This window comes from Trachemys scripta, chromosome 12 (assembly GCF_013100865.1).
Source record: "Trachemys scripta elegans isolate TJP31775 chromosome 12, CAS_Tse_1.0, whole genome shotgun sequence".
Taxonomy (NCBI): Eukaryota; Metazoa; Chordata; order Testudines; family Emydidae; genus Trachemys; species Trachemys scripta.
The window spans coordinates 34,725,747-34,746,294 of record NC_048309.1 but is presented as its reverse complement, the minus strand read 5'-3'; the positions used below and the strand labels follow the sequence as shown (position 1 = coordinate 34,746,294).

General features: G+C 42.2%; 1 protein-coding gene and 1 pseudogene across 1 annotated transcript; both read right to left on the bottom strand.

Moving 5' to 3' along the window:
• Positions 1-5,433: 5,433 nt before the first annotated feature.
• LOC117886255 (olfactory receptor 12D1-like) lies at positions 5,434-6,366 on the bottom strand. Its single transcript, XM_034787925.1, has one exon. The coding sequence runs from the start codon at positions 6,364-6,366 to the stop codon at positions 5,434-5,436; it is 933 nt and encodes a 310-aa protein (XP_034643816.1).
• Positions 6,367-14,791: 8,425 nt separating this feature from the next.
• On the bottom strand, positions 14,792-15,901 carry LOC117885821 (annotated as a pseudogene).
• Between the last annotated feature and the right edge of the window lie 4,647 nt (positions 15,902-20,548).

Genomic DNA, 20,548 nt, shown 5'->3' with positions numbered 1-20,548 from the left:
CACTGAGAAGAGGAGGAAGACGTGCTAGATGCAACAATCCTTGCAGTTTGTATTTCTATGAACACCTTCTGCCCAAGTGTCTCAGATTGCTTGCAAGTCATTAATTAAACCTTCCCAGTGAAATGGGTCACCAAATGAAATTAATAGGCAGCAGGTTTAAAACAAACAGAAGGAAGTCTTTCTTCACACAACGCAGTTTATCTGTGGAACTCTCTGCCAGAGGATGTTGTGAAGGCCAAGACTAAAAAAGGGTTCAAAATGAACTAGATACATTCATGGAGGATAGGTCCATGAATGGGTTTGAGTCAGGGTGGGCAGGGATTGTGCCACTGGCCTCCATTTACTAGAAGCTGGGAATGGGTGACAGGGGATGGATCACTTGATGATTACCTGTTCTGTTCATTCCCTCTGAACCACCTGACATTGGCCACTGTCAGAAGAGAGAATACTGGTCTGACTTAGTAGGCCATTCAAATGTTGTTATGTTCCCAGTGCTGCTGAGGGTTAGCCTCCTCATTTTATAGTTGTGGAAATCAAGGTAGAGAGGGGTAATGTGTTATCTATATATCTATAGTTAGAAAGTTGTATTCACTTGTAAAGTTAAGAACTTTAAAGCAAGGAAATGCCAGATCATGTACAGTTGCCCAGGCTACCATAATTTTGTCCCTTGTGTATCTGTACTGTGAACTGAGCAAAGCTAGGATCTCTTGGAAGAAAGCAATATGGCCACGTCTGCATCTGGAGCTGGGGACACTATTCCCAGCTTGTGTTGTTGGACCCATGCTAGCTCTGTTTGAGCTAGTGTGCTAAAACTAGTAGTGTAGCTGTTGTGGCCCAGGTAGTGGGAAGCAGTGACATAGTGTGGTCATAATGGACCACAAGTTAATATGAGTCAATGGTGTAAAACTGTTGTAAAAAAAGGGAACATCATTCTGGGATGTATTAGCAGGAGTGTTGTAAGCAAGACATGAGAAGTAATTCTTCCCCTCTACTCCATGCTGATACGGCCTCAACTGGAGTATTGTGTCCAGTTCTGGGTGCCACATTTCAGGAAATATGTGGACAAATTGGAGAAAATCCAGAGAAGAGCAACAAAAATGATTAAAGGTCTAGAAAACATGACCTGTGAGGGAAGATTGAAAAAGAAACCTGGTTTGTTTAGTCTGGAAAAGAGAAGACTGAGAGGGGACATGATAACAGTTTTCAAGTATGTAAAAGGTTGTTACAAGGAGGAGGAGGAAGAATTGTTCTTCTTAACCTCTGAGGATAGGACAAGAAGCAATGGGCTTAAATACCAGCAAGGGAGATTTAGGTTGGTCATTAGGAAGAACTTTCTAACTGTCAGGGTGGTTAAGCACTGGAATAAGTTGCCTAGGGAGGTTGTGGAATCTCTATCATTGGAGATTTTTAAGAGCAGGTTAGACAAACACCTGTCAGGGATTGTCTAGATAATAGTTAGTCCTGCCATGAGTGCAGGGGACTGGATTAGATGACCTCTTGAGGTCCTTTCCAGTCCTATGATTGTAACATAAGCTAGCCACCCCAAGTATCACCCATGAGGTCTGGGTAGGTTTCTACTCATGGCAGCTGGCTCACGCTGCTTCTTGCCATGGCCATGCTTCCACAGCTGCACTACTATTTTAGCATGCTACTTCAAGCAGGGCAAGTATGAGTATGTCTGCATTAGCTGGGAATCAGACCCCTTACTCCAAGTGAAGACATAGGCTATGTGATCATCCAATTAAAGTCTCTGTCATAATGCATACACACCAAAAGGGCCAGAATTCACATTCCACAGGCAACTGGTGTTTTCTCACTGCTGAGTTAGTGTTTCACTTTGCAACTTAAATAATGTCCATTCACATAAGTGTTGGTTTTTTTGCATTACTTCTGTTATGTTTAGCTATAATAAACTCCCATCATACATCATCAGAATGGACTTAACTCTGAGCATTGCTGAACAAGCTCCTATGACTTAAACAACAGGACTAATTGTATTAGCTGGTGGCAGGAGAAGGGATTTATCCAAGAGGCCAGGGTCATAGGTAGCAGAGTCCAGATGCTGGTTCTGGGACATGGACAGGCAGAGCCCAGCATAGACTCATATGTTTTGGATCTATCTACACTACAATTAAAACCCCGTGATTGTGGGGCTTGGGTTAAGGCGCTGATTTATTACAATGTAGCTGTCTAGGGTTGGGCTGGAGCTTGGGCTCTAGGACCCTATGAGTTTAAAACTGTAAGAGACCCATGCCCCATGCTGCAGAGGAAGGTGAAAAATGCCCAGGGTATCTGCCAAACTGACGTGGAGGAAAATTCCTTCCCAACACCAAATATAGTGACCAGTCTCTCTTTATTTCCACACCTCCACCCCCACTGCTCCGGCAGCTCCCAAGTATTCCAGTACCTCATGTGTCGCTTCTGCTGCTTCCAAGAGTCAGTAGTCATCTCATATCCTCTGTAAACCAATCAATTGAAAACAGAATGAAAAGAGATTAAATGGAGGGATTGAGAAAGGAGTGATAAAATGAACAATATGAACTATAAGAAAGAAAATGTTTATAATCTGGGAACACTCTGAGGTTTTACATCTCTAGATAAAGAAGTGAGAATCATTATAAGCTATTCAGTTCCATATCATACCTGGATAAACTGATTTCCTCTTGAATCTGAAATATAACAATGGCATGGGATAAAGTCCACTGTGGGGGAAATTTCAGAGAGGACTGAACACTGGATGCTCAGCAAACCTTGAATAGTGTGCAAATGAGCCACCTTTTGATCACAATTACACTCTCTGAAACAACCAAACTGTCAGCAGGGAAATTTCCTTCCATCTGGGACATAATTCTTGTACCATCTGAGAATTTGAAGTTAGAAAACAAACAAGACCAATGCTGGAAAGATGGAAATCAAAAATATTGTGAGGACTAGAGTTTGTTGAAAAGCATAAAGAAAAGCAACTGATTTGCAGATGTTTTCACAAGCAGAACCACTCAATTTCAGTGAGAAGTATTTGTGTAGTGAAATAATTCCTTGTGAGAGGATGAGAAACACCAAACACTAGTATGGTATGTAGAGGTTGTAGAAGCAAAGCATGTGAGCTGAGAACATCAAAGTTGTTAGAGGGATACTAATGGCCAAGTCTCATTAAAATGAATGACTTTCAGTGTGAGTTGAGTGCACAGGCCTCTTTGCAAGTCCCAGACAAATATACTAAGATCAATGGATATCATAATTGAGGTATAAGCATCTGAATAGAACTGAGGAAGACATAATCTGGCTCCAGAGCTCAGGGGCTAGAGCACATTTCCAATTGTATTTAGTCACCTAAAGATGCAGATAGGCACTTGGTGGCATTTACACAATCACCTAAGTGAGTTAGGTACCTAACGCCTCCTCAGCTCACTTGATGGGGTGCTCTGTCCCCCTCTAGTGGAGGCTAGGTTTTGTGGCGAGGCTGATGTGTTGTGATGGCCTTGCTCAACAGATGGCCTTGCTTTGATGTTCTTAGCCCAGGCAGTAGAATCTTATGCTTTACTATCTGGACCTCCTAGATTTGATTCCTGATGCAGGTGTATCCAGCTGAAAAAAATCACCATTTTTTGAGAAACGCTAATCCTTTAATAGAAAACATAGAAATGTAGGAATGGAAGGGACCTCAAGAGGTCATGAAGTCCATTTCCTTCCCCTTCCCCCACCATGCTGAGGCAGGATTAAGTCTACCTAGATTATCCCTGATAAGGTGTTTGTCTAACCTGTTTTTAGAAACATCCAAAGCTGGGGATTCCAAGCCTCCTTTGGTGCCTGTTCCAGAGCTTAACTAGCCTTAGTTTTTCCCCCTAATATATCACCTAAATCTCCTTTCCTCCAAACTAAGCCAATTTCTTCTCATCCAACCTTCAGTGGACATGGTGAACAATTTAACACTGTCCTCTTTATAACAAATGTTTACGTATTTGAAGACTATGACCACAGCCCCCATTCAGCCATCTCTTCTCTAGACTAAACATTCCCAGCTCTTTCAAGCTTTCCTCGTCGGTCATGTTTTCCAAACTTCTTGTTATTTTTGTTGCTGTCTTCTAGATTTTCTCAAATTTGATCACATCTTTCTTAAAGTGCAGAAATTTGTGCAAAACTCCAGCTGAGGTCTCACCAGTGCTGCGTAGAGTGGAACAAGTCCTTCCTGTGTCTTACACAACTCTGTACCATGACATATGCCCTTTTTTGCCTCAGCATCACACTGTTGACTCTTATTCCATTTGTGATGCATTATAACTCTGAGATTTTTTTCTGCAGTACTGCTGCCTAGCCTTCTATTCCCCATTCTGTATTTGTGCTTGCAATTTTTCCTTCCTAAGTGTGGCACCTTGCACTTTTCTTTATTGAATTTAATCTTCCTGATTTCAGACTCATCCCATTTATCAACATAATTTTGAAATCTAATCCTGTCCTACAAAGTGTTTGCAGCCCCTTCCATTTTAGTATCATCTGTAAATTTTATAACCACATCTTCATCCAAGTCGTTAATGGAAATATTGAACAGCACCGGTCCCCAGGACAGACTCCAGTGAATATGTCCTCCCAGTCTGACGGTAAATCATTGATAACTATTCTTTGAAAAGAGTTTTCAACCATTTATGCACACAGTAATTTCATTGAGACTCTATTTCCCTAGTTTGATTATGAGACTGTCATGAAAGACTCTTTCAAGAGACTTAATAAAACCAAGACATGTCACATTTACTGCTTCCCCCATATCCATTAGGCCAGAAACTCTGTCAAAGGAGGAAATTAGATTGGTTTGAGAGGATTTGTTCATGACAAATCTGTGTTTGCTGCTACTTATCACCTAGGTCCGATGACTATTTTAGTTATACAGAAAATAAGCATTGAAACCCAAGAATTTCCAAATTAATGTTCAAGAAATCCAGATATGCTAATTTCTAGAATTATATAAATAGGACACCCAACTAACCTTAACTCTGTCCTGTCACAGAGTTCTGTAACTTCCCATAGAGTCAAAACACACTGAAATATTATGCATAGGTAATATTTGAATATTTTTATTGATTTTATGTAAATAATGGTCAGTCCCTCTTCCTTCCACCCATTATATTTCTAACTGAAAATGTCTCCATCAGCAGACATTAAGATGGAGTGCATGAGTACATGTCAGTAATTTAGGGATAAATATATTACAAGGATGTTGAAATTTTCCCAAAATACACACAGGATATTCACCATTAAAGTTAAAGAAAATCCAAACATCTTATGAGAAATGATGTTATGCTAGCCAAACAACCTTAACTCTGCCCTGTAGTGACACCAGAAAAAAAATGCAAAGGGTTTTTAAAAATCAGTGGTCTCAACAAAGACTAAAATGCTTTAATTGTAATTGAACAGTGTTTGCCTTCATTTAATTCATATTCTTTAAGGGTAAAGTTTTCTGTTCAGGAATTTCTTTAGGGCAGATTTTACCTCCCCATTTCTCAGGGTGTAGATCAGGGGGTTCAGAACTGGGGTGACGATGCAGTACATGAGGGTGGATATCATGTCTCTTTCAGAGGGGGAACCCGGAGAGGCAATCAGGTAATTACCAAGGACTGGCATATAGAAGAGAGACACAACGGTGAGGTGGGAGGCACAGGTGGAAAAGGCCTTTCTCCTGCATTCCAGGGAGCGGACCTTCAGGAGGAGGAAGGAGATGATGTAGAGGTAGGAGAGAAGTGTGAGGATGAACGGACTCAGCGCGATGCTTCCAGTTACAAAGTTGAGCAGGGCCAAGTTGAGGCGGATGCTGCTGCAGGCCAGGCTCAGCAGGGGCTTGATGTCACAGAAGAAGTGGTAGACGAGGTTGGGGACACAGAAATGCACCTGAGACGTCATGACCATGTGCATCAGCGCATGTAGGAAGCCAGTGGCCCAGGTGGCCGCTGCCAGGAACAGGCAGGCCCGTGGGCTCATGAGCAGCCTGTAGCGCAGTGGGTTGCAGATGGCCACATAGCGGTCATAGGCCATGACGGCCAGCAGCACAGCCTCACTGCTGCCCAGGAAGTGGAAGAAGTGGAGCTGGACCAGGCAGCCTGCAAATGAAATGGTCTGCTGTCCCGAGAGGAAGCCGGCCAGCATCTTGGGCATGGTGACTGTGCTGTAGAAGATGTCCAGGCAGGAGAGGTTGCTCAAGAAGAAATACATGGGGGTGTGGAGCCGGGGCTCAGCCAGCACCACAGCTATGATGGCCCCATTACCCAACAGACTGGTCACGTAGAGCAGGAGGAAGAGAACGAAGAGAGGGCGCTGTAACACCAGTAGATGGGTCAGGCCCAGGAGGACGAACTCGCTCACCACTGTCTGGTTCTCCATTGCTGTGGAGAGAAGAGGGTAAAGCAGGAAAAAAGCAAACAGGCTAAAGATGCCATCCAGTGCCATGTCAATAGTCCCATTCCAAATGCAACGTGACTGGATGGAATCAAACACTTAGAGGTGGTGTTTTCTGGCTGCATCTGTAAGGGCCTTCTGTACCCAGTCAGAGTAGTACAAAGAAGGAGAATAATTATAGAGGTCTGCATTTCTTCATGATGCTGAGAGAGAGTGGGGTGTATATGAATGCAGAGAGACAACTAGTTCTCCTGATATGATGATCCACAAGGAGAGGCTTCCCCTTGTGGATGGAGGCTTCCCCTTGTGGATGGAGGTTGGGATTTTAAAGCAGCCTAAGGGCGTTAGACACCCAAATGCCACTGAAAGTTAATGTGAGTCAGATACTTAACTCTGATAGGCTGATTTGAAAATCCTGGCCTCACAGGGGAGAAGGCAGGAGCTTCCACTGGATTTTTAACATGGGGCTGCTTTTTCCATTCCACCATGGCGCAGGAAGAAATAGGGTCTATCTCCAGCACAACACTACTGAGTGCTCGGCACCTTTGAAAATCAGGCAGGTGCCTAAATATGGATTTAAGGTTAGGAGTTAGGAGACCACGTCCTAATGACCTTACATATGAGGTTGGCAGCTAACTCCCATAGGTTCTTTTGAAACCTCAGTCTAGAAGACTGTTTTTATCTTAGTGCTTGTACGCTACTGCCCGTCACTGGCTCCTGTAATTGAAAATCTTGGCACTAGAACCAACTCCCTGAAGTCAATCAGATTGTCTGTCCAACAGACTGCATTGCATTAGTCTACACTATTATTGTAACCACTTTTTAAAAAATTATAAGGTATTTTGTATAAAGTATGCCTTGTGAGGTATCATTGGAAAAGTCATAATCTACTGAACATTACTGTCCTGTTGAAATATATGTATTATCATTGCATATAAAGTTATGAGATTTAGCTATAGGTTTGTTCCTGAAACATGTTGTGAGTCTGGGAAACACACACAGACCAGCTCCTTGGAAATAACAATGGAACTGTGGACACAAGCCTTATGTGTCAAGCCTCATGTACACAAAGGGTGTTGTTGTCAGTTGTTGGCTGTGTGTGTGTATTCTCTCTGTTCTCTCTGCATGCTGCACTGCCTCTGGCCAGATAGCCCATATGGCAGGCTACAATTGAACTGCCCAATGATACCAGAAGAGCTGGTTTATAGCAAAGGCACCCAGCCAGCTTTATTGCCAATGAAGCACGGTCCTAGCTTCTTGGATCAATGTCTACAGTTACACTAGCACATGTATGCCCGTGACAATGGACCAGCTCAGTCAGTGGTGGGACTTTCCACTCCCTCCTGGGCTGGACAGAGACACTCCCTCTGACATTCTATTTTATGCACCAGTCCAAACAAGTTATGTATTGCCCTCTGATGTAGCTAGTTACTGCCCTTCCGACATGGTCAGTTGCCAACTTCTGACGTGGTTAGTTACCACCCTTTACCTTGTATATACATGTTGGTTTGATCAAAACATCTCTATCCATCACACTGCCATCCTGACCTCACCTTTAAGAGAGGTCAGCGTGGTCCTGTTTTCTTTGGGGATAACGGGTGTAAGCAAAACTTTATAATTCATATGAAGGATTGGATGCAGGGCACGTAGGCAATGGGGCTGCCTAACCCTATGACACAGCAATGATTGTTCCAGCACCTGGAAGAGAGTATAAAAGAAGGGACAGTGACATCATCAACCCATTTCTCCTCCCCCACCTATACTGAAGGCAACAAGATTGTTTGGAAGACATAGAACCATTTGAACTGGGGGAAGTGGTCCTAACTGGAAAACTGCATCCGAAGAAGTGGGCTGTAGCCCACGAAAGCTTATGCTCTAATAAATTTGTTAGTCTCTAAGGTGCCACAAGTACTCCTGTTCTTTTTGCGGATACAGACTAACATGGCTGCTACTCTGAAACCAGTTAGCACAGACTGCTGTATGTTTTGGGGTAAGAGAAACCTTATTGCATCAAATTTGACATAACCTGATAAAGTCTAGGAAATAGCTTCCATTTTTTAATCTTTCAGTTCCTTTGGTAACCAATTCTGAATTTCTATGCTTATACCACTTACAATCTCTTAAAATCTCTCTCTCTTTAGTTAATAAACTTATTTTAAATGTTTTATCTAAGCTGGAGTGTTTTTGATTGAAGTTTGGGGAGTCTACTCAGGTTACAAAGGCTAGTGCATATTCATAGCCTTTGATGGTATGACAAACTCATTAACGAGTGTACTCTGATCAAGAGGGTCTTGAGCAGTGTTAGACACACATTTCTGGGGAGAAAAGAAAGAAAGAAACTTCACAGACACAGAATGAAACAATCCCTGAACCAAAAAACTAATCTAAATGAACGAGACACACAAAGGGGCAATGAGTTGTCTGCAGTCCTGTAGCCATCAGTGGCAGAGCTGGAAATAGAAGTGCTGAATGTTAACCTAGTAACCTACTCCCTGGATTGTGTTGTCTTGCAAACATGATATACTAGGGCTATTCTGCATGCTTGCATTTGTGGATTCAGAGGCTGGAGACTGGGTTTTCCATCTGCGCTAAGGGAGTTTGAATATCTTACCTTTTTTGGCTGTCCCATGCTTTTCCCTTCCAGCTCTAATGTGGGTGTCTTTTGTCCTCATAGTGGAAAGCCTGTGACAATGACTGGAGTGGAAGTGCACTGGAGAGAAATATCAGGGATTTCCATCAGTTCAAACAGGAAGAGAAGAGCAAGTTCTTGTTGGCTTGAAAATCTGGATGGCTGTTCTGAGCCCCTGGAACAAAGGAGCATTTTTATCACATTAGCACTCTGAATCCTTGGTGGAGACCAATTTCTGTTCTCTTGATGGATCCTTTGGGGGCAGAAGCTGTGAAACACATGAGCATTTCTGTTTTGTGCACAAAGAAGCCAAGTGCTCCCTATGGAAATCAAAGCTTTACTGCACAGATGAGAGCTGCTGGGAAAAGTAAACAAATAAAGCTGTGGACCTACAGGAGTCAGGTACCAAACACCCATTACATTTATTTGAAACTCCCAGTTTAAATAAATAAAACCCTGATTAGCAAATATTGTATTTTACTAAAGCCACTGAGTTTGGGGTAATCATGATTTTGAATTTGGTTCACTATTATTCACGGTCCAACAAACCCATGGAGGGTTAAAGTGGACACAACAAGTTAGACATTAGTTTGAAATAGGATATAGTATCTATAAACAAAACCAAAGCAATTCAGAGCATTGGTGTTGTAAAGAAGGGAGACAATTGTCCCAGGTCATCAGGCTCCAGTGGCGACTCACACCTTGGATACGTTACCCACTACAGACGCAAGTGAAAACTGGTTGGAAATTTTTTACAAAAGAAGTCTCATAGAAAAATGGCCTTTTTTAAAAAAATGGAACTGTTCATGAAAAAAACTCATCAAAGCAACGATTATGCAACACAGAACAGATGATGCAACCTCAACTCTGCCCTGCAAAGATACCACAAAAGCAAGCAAGAAAGGGTGGATTACAGGGCAAGGGAAATGGGGCTGAGCAGGAGGGGATAGTAAGTGACCAGGAACCAGAGCATGGGCTGGGGTGAACGGGGCAAAAATGGGGGTCAGGGTGTATGAGCAGGGATGTGGGGGGAGAAGAAGGATTTAATGGCAATGTTGGACACATTGGGGAACATGAAGGCCAGGGCCATGCATGGCACCTGGTGAGAAAGAAGAATATGTAAAGGAAGGTCCTTTGTTTGGGAAAACAGGGAACTCCACACAACAGTGGGAGGTACTCTGGCTTCCCTGTGAAGGGAAACATGTCCTTTCTTCCAAGGCTGAGGCTGGTGGAGAGACTTTGAGGGCATCTTCTCTATATTTACTTTGCTGCTGGCTTTTGAGAGATAGGATGGTCACTCATTTATTTGATAACTTTGATTCCCTCTCCTATTCCCTTTCTCTTTTTTTACTTTTCCTCCGTTTCCCCCCAGGAATAAACTTCTTTGTCATATTATTTTAATTAGTTGGCCCTGGATTCCCTACAATTATGATTGGTAATGTCGTAGAGGTCACTGGGGTTGTTTATTAAATTATACACCCAGCTACTAGATGGAAGCACCAAGCACAATGAACCCAGGGCCCCTTTGTTTCCAAGGTGAGTCACTGAGCCCCTGAGGAAGGAGGAATAAGAGTCTCTATCACCCCTGACATGTTCACAGAATAATCCCTGGGGGCGGGAGATAAAATGGAGTTCTGGTTGAGAGAACATATCAGAAATTCAACTTCATTACAGGAATACTTTAATTATCCCCAAACCAGGCATTACAAACCCAGGAAATGCACAGTTCATGTTAAATCTAAAAGAAATCTAAACATATTAAGGTTTGGAAATGCACAGTTAATGCACCCAGAGCCCCTTAACTGCACTATAGTGACACCATGATGGAGAAAAAAAGAAAGAAATCAAACATGTGCTTAAAAATCTGGATCCGAAGACACTTAAATGCCTTAATAATAATTGTATTGCAGTTGTATGATGTAACTAAAGGGCAGAGTTAAGGTTTCTAGTGAAGGAGAAGATTTAAATTACAAAGTATAAATGGAAAAAGTATTAACATTGATGTTTTTTTTTAAAGCAGATTACATGTAAACCACATACTTATAGTGCAACTTTTGGTCACCCCATCTCAAAAAAGATATATTGGAATTGGAAAAGGTGAACAAAAATGATTAGGGGTAGGAATGGCTTTCGCATGAGGAGAGTTCAATAAGTCTTGGACTTTTCAGCTTGGAAAAGAGATGATTAAGGGGGGATATGATAGACATCTATAAAATCATGACTGGTGTAGAGAAAGTGAATAAGAAAGTGTTATTTACTCCTTCTCATAACAAAAGAACTAGGGGTCACCAAATGAAATTAATAGGCAGCAGATTTAAAACAAACAAAAGGAAATATTTTTTCACACAATGCACAGTCAGTCTGTGGAACTCTTTGCCAGAGGATGTTGTGAAGGCCAAGATTATAACGGGGTTCAAAAAGAACTAGATAAATTCATGGAGGATAGGTCCATCAATGGTTATTAGCCAGGATGGGCAGGTATGGTGTCCCTAGCCTCTGTTTGCCAGAAGCTGGGAATGAGCAACAGGGGATGGATTGCTTAGTGATTACCTGTTCTGTTCATTCCCTCTGGTGCACGTGGCATTGGCCACTGTCAGAAGACAGGATACTGGGCTAGATGGACTTTCGGTCTGACCCAGAGTGTCCACTCTTATGTTCTTATTTCTTTTAAGTCTAAAGAAAATGGGAGAATCAGTGGAGAGGAGATATGGATTTTAGTTTGAATCCTCTGTTTCTGCATATGTACAGAGAATAGAGACTGACATCTAGAGGAGGGATGTGGCAGTTACTGGACTTGGCCAGTAACTGTTTCTGAAACTTTATAGAAAGTTTCCATTAAGGGCAAGCAATCATGTAGATTACACACATTCACTACCTGAGCCAGAGCAATCAGGGCTCAGGGAGGAAAGGCTAATACTATGTAAGTTGGAGACAGACAGCCCTATAGATTCAGCAGCTTATTGACGCAGAACCAGGAGATGTGTCTGCTGTGATGGCTAAGTTACCTTTTTATCCAAGCTAGAGATTCCCGATCTCACTGGAACCCAAGAAGACAATCAACTATTAGCTCAAGGACTGGAATTGCTGCCAGCTGGAGGTCCAGAGCAGCTTCAGGTCTGGCAGTATTGGCTTCAAACAGCCCTGTCTATAAAATAATGCAGCAGGCAGGCAGCATTGTAGTAAAGAGATCTTTATTGAACATGCATAAAGGCTAGTGTCACATGCTGAATAGCCTGTGCTGGGTGGATAGTAGCTTTTCCCAGCTTCCACTCCTGAGAGTACACCAAGGTAAGTGCTGCCTGGAATTTGAACCTGCTTCTTAGTTCTACTCATGCTATACCAGGGGTGGTGGTCTTTTTTTGATGCGTCTCTCAATACACAGAAGTCAAAGATTTCAGTAACAATAAGATTTGTTTTGGACTAAGGCTGGGATTTTCAAAGAAGGGGTGCTAGGCACCTAATTCCCCTTGACTTTCACTGGGATTTGGGGACCTAGCTCCCTTTATCTCCTTTGAAAATCCCACCCTTTAAGAATATTTTCCCCATTATTCAAACTCTCCTATGTCCATCTACAGGTTCTAAAGTGCTAGTTAAAAAGACAAAGAGGCAGAACATGTGTGATGTCTTGTTGAACATGTCGGTAGTCATCAGCAAAGAGCACTGACAAGAGGAATGTTTACCCTTCTCGGTGATCACCTATGTGATTTAGGAGCATAGGTGCCATTGAAAGTCAATGGGTCTTAGCCTCCTAAATCACATGGCTGCTTTTGACGATTTTACCCCAAGTGCCATCTTCAAAAGTGACTTAAGGCCAGATTTCCAAATATATTTAAGGGACAAATTTGAAAAGATATTTAGGCACCTAGTCAGATTTTCAAAAGCATCTGGGCACCAAAGACCCACTGAGATCAATGGCTGTTGGGTATCAGGGTGCTTTTGACAAACCCACTAGGCACCTAAATAACTCTAAAAATCTGGTCCCAGGTGCCTAAAAAGGCCAATAAGTACCTAGTGGTAATTTCAATATCTACAGTTGGAATCAATCATTTCTAGATCTGATTTCCTGATCACATGAATCTTCATGAGGACTGAGACTGAAAACTTTGTTTCTCAGATGCAGTGCATTGGCCAGGGTAAAGCTTGTCTGCACAGAAGATGGAGCTTTCTCGGTGGCTGGTCTGAAACTGTGAAAGGAACTTCCACAGAATCTAAGAACCACCTGTGATGGGTTGGATCACAGAACCCCCCTTGGGACTGCCAACTGATATGCTGAGACTACTTCTAAGCCGTTTTTCCTGCCAGCTTGGGACTCCAGAACCTTGTCTGTTTGAGCCAGACATGCTAGCCTGCTATAAACACAGCCCCAGGTCTGAACCACGTCCCCCAAAAGCTGCAGGCTTCACTGAACACAACTTAAGTGTTCCTGTCTCCAACACTTAGATGGCGAGCTCCCAATGGGGTCCAAACCCCAAATAAATCCGTTTTACCCTGTATAAAGCTTATACATGGTAAACTCATAAATTGTTCACCCTCTATAACACTGATAGAGAAACATGCACAGCTGCCCCCCACCCATATTAATACATACTATGGGTCAATTAATAAGTAAAAAGTGATTTTATTAAGTATAAAAAGTAGGATTTAAGTGGTTCCAAGTAATAACAGATAGAACAAAGTGAATTATCAGGCAAAATAAAATAAAACACGCAAGTCTAAACCTAATACAGTAAGAAAGTGATTACAGATGAAATCTTACCCTCAGAGATGTTCCAGTAAGCTTCTATCACAGACTGGATACCTTCTAGTCTGGGCACAATCCTTTCCCCTGGTACAGCCCTTGTTCAAGCTTAGGTGGTAGCTAGAGGGCTGCAATCATGAGAAATCCCCTTGGTTCTATTTCACCCACATATATAGCTTTGCAGAAGGCGGGAATCCTTTGTCCCTCTCTGGGTTCCCACCCTTCCTTCTAAATGGAAAAGCACCAGGTTAAAAATGGATTCCAGTTCAGGTGACATGATCATATGTCCTGTGAGACCCCAAGCCTTCATTCCTCCCAGCCTGACTCACAGGAAGGCCTGCAAGCAAACAGAGCCACCTATAGTCAATTGTCCTGGTTGATGGGAGCCATCAAGATTCCAAACCACCGTTAATGGCCCACATTTTGCATAATTACAATAGGCCCTCAGTTATATTTCATATTTCTAGTTTCAGATACAAGAATGATACATACATACAAATAGGATGACCACACTCAGTAGATTATAAGGTTTGCAATGCTACCTTACAAGAGACCTTCTGCATGAAACATATTCCAGTTCCATTATATTCACACTTATTAGCATATTTTCATAAAATCATATAGAGTGCAACGTCACACCATCACAAAGCATCACCACCTTCTGCTCCACGTGCTAGACACACTTCTTCTAACTTGACTTTAATGGCAAATGCACAGAGCACCAGTTGACATAAAGCAAATCAACACAGAATAAAATTAAAACCTCCCATAATTTACCCTTCAGGGAGAGAAAGGGAGAAAAAGAACCACAAGTGGCAGATGTTGATTATGTTGTTTAATGCACTTCTGCAAGTTGATAAGGATGGTTTAAGAACCTGAATAGCATAGAATGGAACACGATGGGTGATACACATGGTTACAGAAAGCTGAATAGACTATTAAAAAAGAACATACAAATAAGCAGCTGAAAACTTAAGATGCATCTCAACCTTCAAAACATTTGTGACGCTCATTGTTCCCTCATTTCAGTCCATCCTGTTGCCTTATTTGACATTCCCTTTCTTTATGAGACTGACAGTTTTCCTTGTAACCCTTCTCAAGGCCTCTTTGACCTCCTTGTTTCTCAGCCTGTAGATGATGGGATTGAACATGGGAGACACCACAGCATAGAGCATGGAGAAGACTTTGTTTATCTCCGGCAACTGGCTTCCAATTGGGACCCATAGACCATAATGACAGTCCCATAGAAAATGCTAATGACTATAAGGTGTGAGGAGCAGTTGAAGAAAGCTCTTAGTTTCCCTGTGGTCGAAGGGATCTTCCAGATGGTCAGTATGATTTTGTAATAAGAAGCCAGGGTTAGTAAAAATGGGATGAGGCCCACACAGGCACAGACTATGAAAGACAGAGATTGAATCACATGAGTGTCTGTACATGACAATCTTAGCAGAGGCACAAAATCACAAAAGAAATGGTCAATTTTATTGGAAGCACAGAACGGTAGTCTGGATGTCCAAACTACTGTTATCAGAGGAGCCAGAAGCCCAGTTACCCAACAACCAACCGCTAACTGAAGGCAAACCTTAAAGTTCATAACAGCTGCATAGCGCAGAGGACTGCAGATGGCTAACCACCGGTCGTAGGACATGATTGATAAGAGGCAGCATTCAATAACTGTCATTGAACCAAAAATATACAACTGAGCCAGGCACCCCAAGAAAGGAACCGTTTCCCAGAATGTTAGGAATGTCCTGAGCATCTTGGGGACAATGGTTGAGGTGTAGCAGATCTCCAAGGTGGATAAATTACCCAAGAAGAAGTACATGGGAGTGTGAAGACAACCATCAGCTAATACTACTGTGATGATGAGGAGGTTTCCAGTCACTGTTACAAGGTAACATCCGAAGAAGTGGGCTGTAGTCCACGAAAGCTTATGCTCTAATAAATTTGTTAGTCTCTAAGGTGCCACAAGTATTCCTGTTCTTCTTTTTGCGGATACAGACTAACACGGCTGCTACTCTGAAACCTGTTACAAGGTAAATAACTAAACATGCCATGAAAAGGAAGGTCTGCAGTTCATGGAGGTTACCAAATCCCAGCAGGATGAATTCTGTGATGACAATAGTAAGATTCTCCTGTGCACTACCGGCCATATTCACAAATAGAGAAAAGACATGGAGAAAGGTAGTACCATAATAAATGATTCAATATGCTTATTTTAAAAAGAGCTTGTCATGATCACGGAGCTAACTGCACCGCTGCCCCTTGTCTGAGTGCACCAAGCTCAGGTCTTCTCTTGGGGTGCAATCTCATAATCCTCCCACTATTAAACCCGGACCTGATTACAGTGTCTCGTCTATACCAACGGCTTATCACCCTGCAGGTCCAGCTGGGTTTCAGACACCTGCATTTCCTCCTTTTGGGAACCTGTGATTAATAATATAGAGATTGCAGCCTCCTTAAAACAAAGTATTTTTGGTTAGCAGTTGGAGCAAAGCATTGGAGGAAAATGTTTTTTCTGACAAGAAAGAGTCTGCATGCACATTTAGTCTCATCTAATCTTCCCTTGACTGCCACACTAAATTAAGCTTCTTTCTTAAGTCACAGGAACCGAATAGAAGCAGCTTACTGTTTCAAAACAACAAAAATCCTTTAAGAATTTTCTTTCCCAGGTCTGGCCATGCTGAAATTTCCTTTCTCATACTTCGATTCTATTTTCAATATTCCCAACTTACCTAATCAAAAGCCAGAGACATTTGTAACTAATTTACAACTCCTGAGACTATCTTTGACCATAATTAGCTCTTTAAGACTTAGACATTAATGGTTTGCTTTTGCATTGATTATAGAACACAACTGCTATAACAACTGTTCCCTGTCCATTTTGTCAATTACTGGTATCTTATCAATTACAATGCACATTTATGAGATTTCTTCATTAATTATTATTAGTGCTCTCTGGTGTTCTGGACTAAGACAGCAAGGTCCATGTAAAAAACACTGTGGATAATTACATTCTATCAATTAAAGACATTCATTAGTTAAAATAAAACATTCTTTAGTATGAGAGTTTAGACAGCTATTTAGCTAACAAAGAAAGGCTTCTGGGATTTTTGCCCAAAGAATCATGAGAGTTCAATATACAAAAGGATTGCAAAAGGTTAATATTTTACTAACAGCTGTGAGATGACAGGTAGAAAAGGGACTTCTTTATCTTCCCCTACATGTGGAGGCTCTGCTACCCAGACAAACCCCTAAGGTGAAACAGCCATTCCAATATATGGTACAGACACCACACTAGTGAAAGATTCAGATGCAATATTAGTAGCTATTAAAGAGAACCCCCCACATTTGTCACAGGGCCAAGGGGATTCAGACATCCAACTGCCATTGAAATTCCGATTTAATATTTTAATAAAAAATCTGGAAAAAAATATTAAATCATCACGGATAAAGTTTGCAGATGACAAAAAAATTGGGGACTGGTAAATAGTTAAGTTGATAAGTCACTGATACAGAGTGATCTGGATTGCTTGGCAAGCTGGGCACAAGCAAACAATAAATGCAAGTATATGAATCTCGGAACAAAGAATGTCGGCTGTGTTTACATAATGGGGGACTTTATCTAAGGAAACAGTGACTGAAAAAGATTTGGGTTCGTGGTGGATAATCAGTTGACCATGAGCTCCCGGTACGATGCTGTGGCCAATTCAATCCTGGGACACATACACACAGGGATCTGAAGTAGCAGTAGAGCACTTATTTTATTTCTGTATTTGGCACTGGTACAACCGTACTGTTGTCCACAGGTTAAAAAGGATGTTGAAAAATGGGAGAGGGTTCAGAGAAGAACCATGAAAATGATTAAAGGATTATAAACCTGCTTCATAGTGATAGACTCAAAGAGCTCAATCTATTTAGCTTAACAAAGAGAAGGTAAAGGGGTGATGTGATCACAGTCTATAAATATCTACCCAGGGAACTAATATATTTAATAATGGGCTCTTGAGTCGAGCACAGACAGATGTAACATGATCGAGTGGCTGAAAATTGAAGCTAGACAAATTCAGACTGGAAATAAGATGTAAATTTTTAACAATGAGAATAATTAACCACTGGAAAAATTTACCAGGTATTGTGGTGGATTCTAAATAAAGATTGGATTTTTTTTCTAAAAGATCTGCTTTAGGAATTATTTTGGGGAAGTTCTCTGGCATGTGTTATACAGGAGATCAGACTAGAAGGTCAATACTTTCCCTTCTGGCCTTATAATCTATGAATCTATTAAAATATTAGTTTCATCTGAGTTAATTTCAGACCCAATTGAAGTACAGCAAAATAACAGCATCTATTTCCATGTTCCAAGGAAAAATAGCTGTCCAATTTGCCAAGCCCTTTCCAGAAGCACCTAATTAAGTGTAGAAGTAGAAAAAGATTTTATATCACTTTAAGGAAATGCAGAAGGTGTATATAAGTCCAGGAATGTGTTTGTGCATCTGAGACTAGATAAAGATGTGAGCTGAAGATAGATAATGGTTTTGAGGTGCAAGAATTAATCTTAAAATAGAATGAGAATTCTTTAGACAAGGAGTTTTTGAGAGAAAGTAAGCATAGTACAGGAAACCAGAAGGACCTAAAAGTGCTAGTAGAGGGGTGATGACTCACCGGCGCGGCGCCTCCTGCTGGTTGTCCAGGGAATTAGCTCTCCAGCCTCCTGAGTGCCCTCTGCAGGCCGGGGTCTCGCCTGCCGCTGGCCCCCGTGTCCCTCCTGGACCCTGGTGACCTTTGCCCAGGGGTTCTGCCCACCTCAGTACCCCCTCACTCTGGGTCTCCCCTCCCAGGGGAACCCCCAACCCCTTATCCCCACCTCGCCTCAGTAGCTACTGCCAGTCACCATCTAGCCCCCACTCACTGGGGCAGACGGCAGTCTATAAACCACTCATCTTCGGCAAGGGGGGTTGGACCAGCTGCCTCTGCCTATTCCTGGGCTGCCCCTCTGCAGCCCTAGCACCCTTTTGTGGGCCCTAAGCTCGGCCTGCAGCCTGGGGCTTTGCTAGGCTGAAGCTCCCCAGCTCCCTCTGCCCTTCCCCAGCACTGCTCCACCCTAGGTACCCTCCTCAGCTTCCCAGACAGCCTGGTCCTTCTCTCTCTATAGCCAGAGAGAGACTGTGTCTTTCTTGCTTTTGGCTCACAGCCCTCTTATGAGGGCCAGCTGGGCCCTGATTAAGATGGCCACAGCTGTGGCTTCTTTCCCAGCATTTCAGCCCAGCATTTCCCAGCTGTAGCCCTCTCCAGGGCTGTTTTAACCCTCTCAGAGCAGGGGCGGGGTGACCACCCTGCCACAGTGACAAAAGTAGAGAATTATCCTCAAAGGCACAAGAAGAGAATATGAGTTGGGAAGCAGAGTTGGGTCTAGGAGAATACACAGATATGTCAGACACGTTGGTAAGAGGGTATAATGTCAAAAAATGGACTGAGATTAAGTAGAAACCAGAGAGTCTCCAGTAGGGAAATTTTCAGAATTCAAAAAGTCGATGAGTTTTTTCATTAAAATTTTACATTTTTTTTAAAAAAAGAGCAAATGTTTTATCCCATTGTTTGACCAGTCCTAGTCCCCAAAGAGTAATTAGGCATGGAAGCAAGAGTCCAAGTATTCGTCTACACTTAAAAAATAAATTGACCTACCTAAGTCACTCAAGGTTGTGAAAAATTTAGCATCCTGAGTACCATGGTCAGGTTGACTGAATCCCTAGTGCGGTTGCAGCTAAGTCAACAAAATAATTCTTCTGTTGACGCTTCTTGGAGAGCTCTGTTAACTAAATTGAAGGAAAAACCTGTAGCCGTATCTATGCTGATGTAGTGTAGACATACACCAAGAGTAACATGCACTGGGCACAACGTGCAATTAGATAAAGAAGACCAGAAGAGAGTGTGGGATGCTGAAGGAAAGCTAGTCAAAATATGAAAATGAAATTTTGGAGAGAGAGGCTGGAATTTTCAAAGACGCCTAAGGGAGCAGGAAGAACCATCAGTAAGTTACGTGCCCAACACCCTTAAACACCTCGGAAAATCCCATTTTAGTCCTCTGTGTGTGGACTGTTCCTAGGACATTATGGGTATCAATAATAGATATGCAGACAGATTGATTAGCTAGACAGATGGACCAGAAACACAGACTCCAGGCGGACAAGTAGATAGATTGACTGGACAAAGGATGGACCAGAGAGAAAGACTGGCTTATGGATGGATGGGCAGATGACCAAAGAGAGATGGATCAGACAGATAGTCAAATACTTTTCTTTTGATTCTGATGTACCTTACGCCTATTTCAACATTTCCAGATATTCAGAGACAGAGTCCAGCTCCATGTAACTATGACATTTCCTACAATATGTGAAATGAATTCTACAATATAACAATTAATAGCAAAGCCGTTCAGTGAAAGAAATGGCTTTGTGACGCATACCTCATACCTCCTGCAGCCTTTCCATCCAGGAGAATGACACTGAGAAATCCTCAGCTTATCTCAATACCAAATATGTCCTGATCTACTGATATCTCATGCTTGTTTTTCCTTAACACACACACCAGGGATTAATAACATCTACCTTGTGTCCATTCAGTGTAAACAACCCCTTTATTACCTCATAAGTTTCTCTAGTGTGAATATTGTGTTTCAGTTGCTAGATGCTAGCAATTCCTCTTCTACATGACCTCGCCTTGCTACTAGTGGAGCAAACTTGACTTTTAGGTGGAGAATCTCAAAGCCATTTAAAGCATCTGTACTTCTAATCCCCATT

What these genes read in the sequence shown, in the direction of transcription:
- LOC117886255 (XM_034787925.1), bottom strand. Translation starts at nt 6,366, where the DNA reads ATGGAGAACCAGACAGTGGTGAGCGAGTTCGTCCTCCTGGGCCTGACC.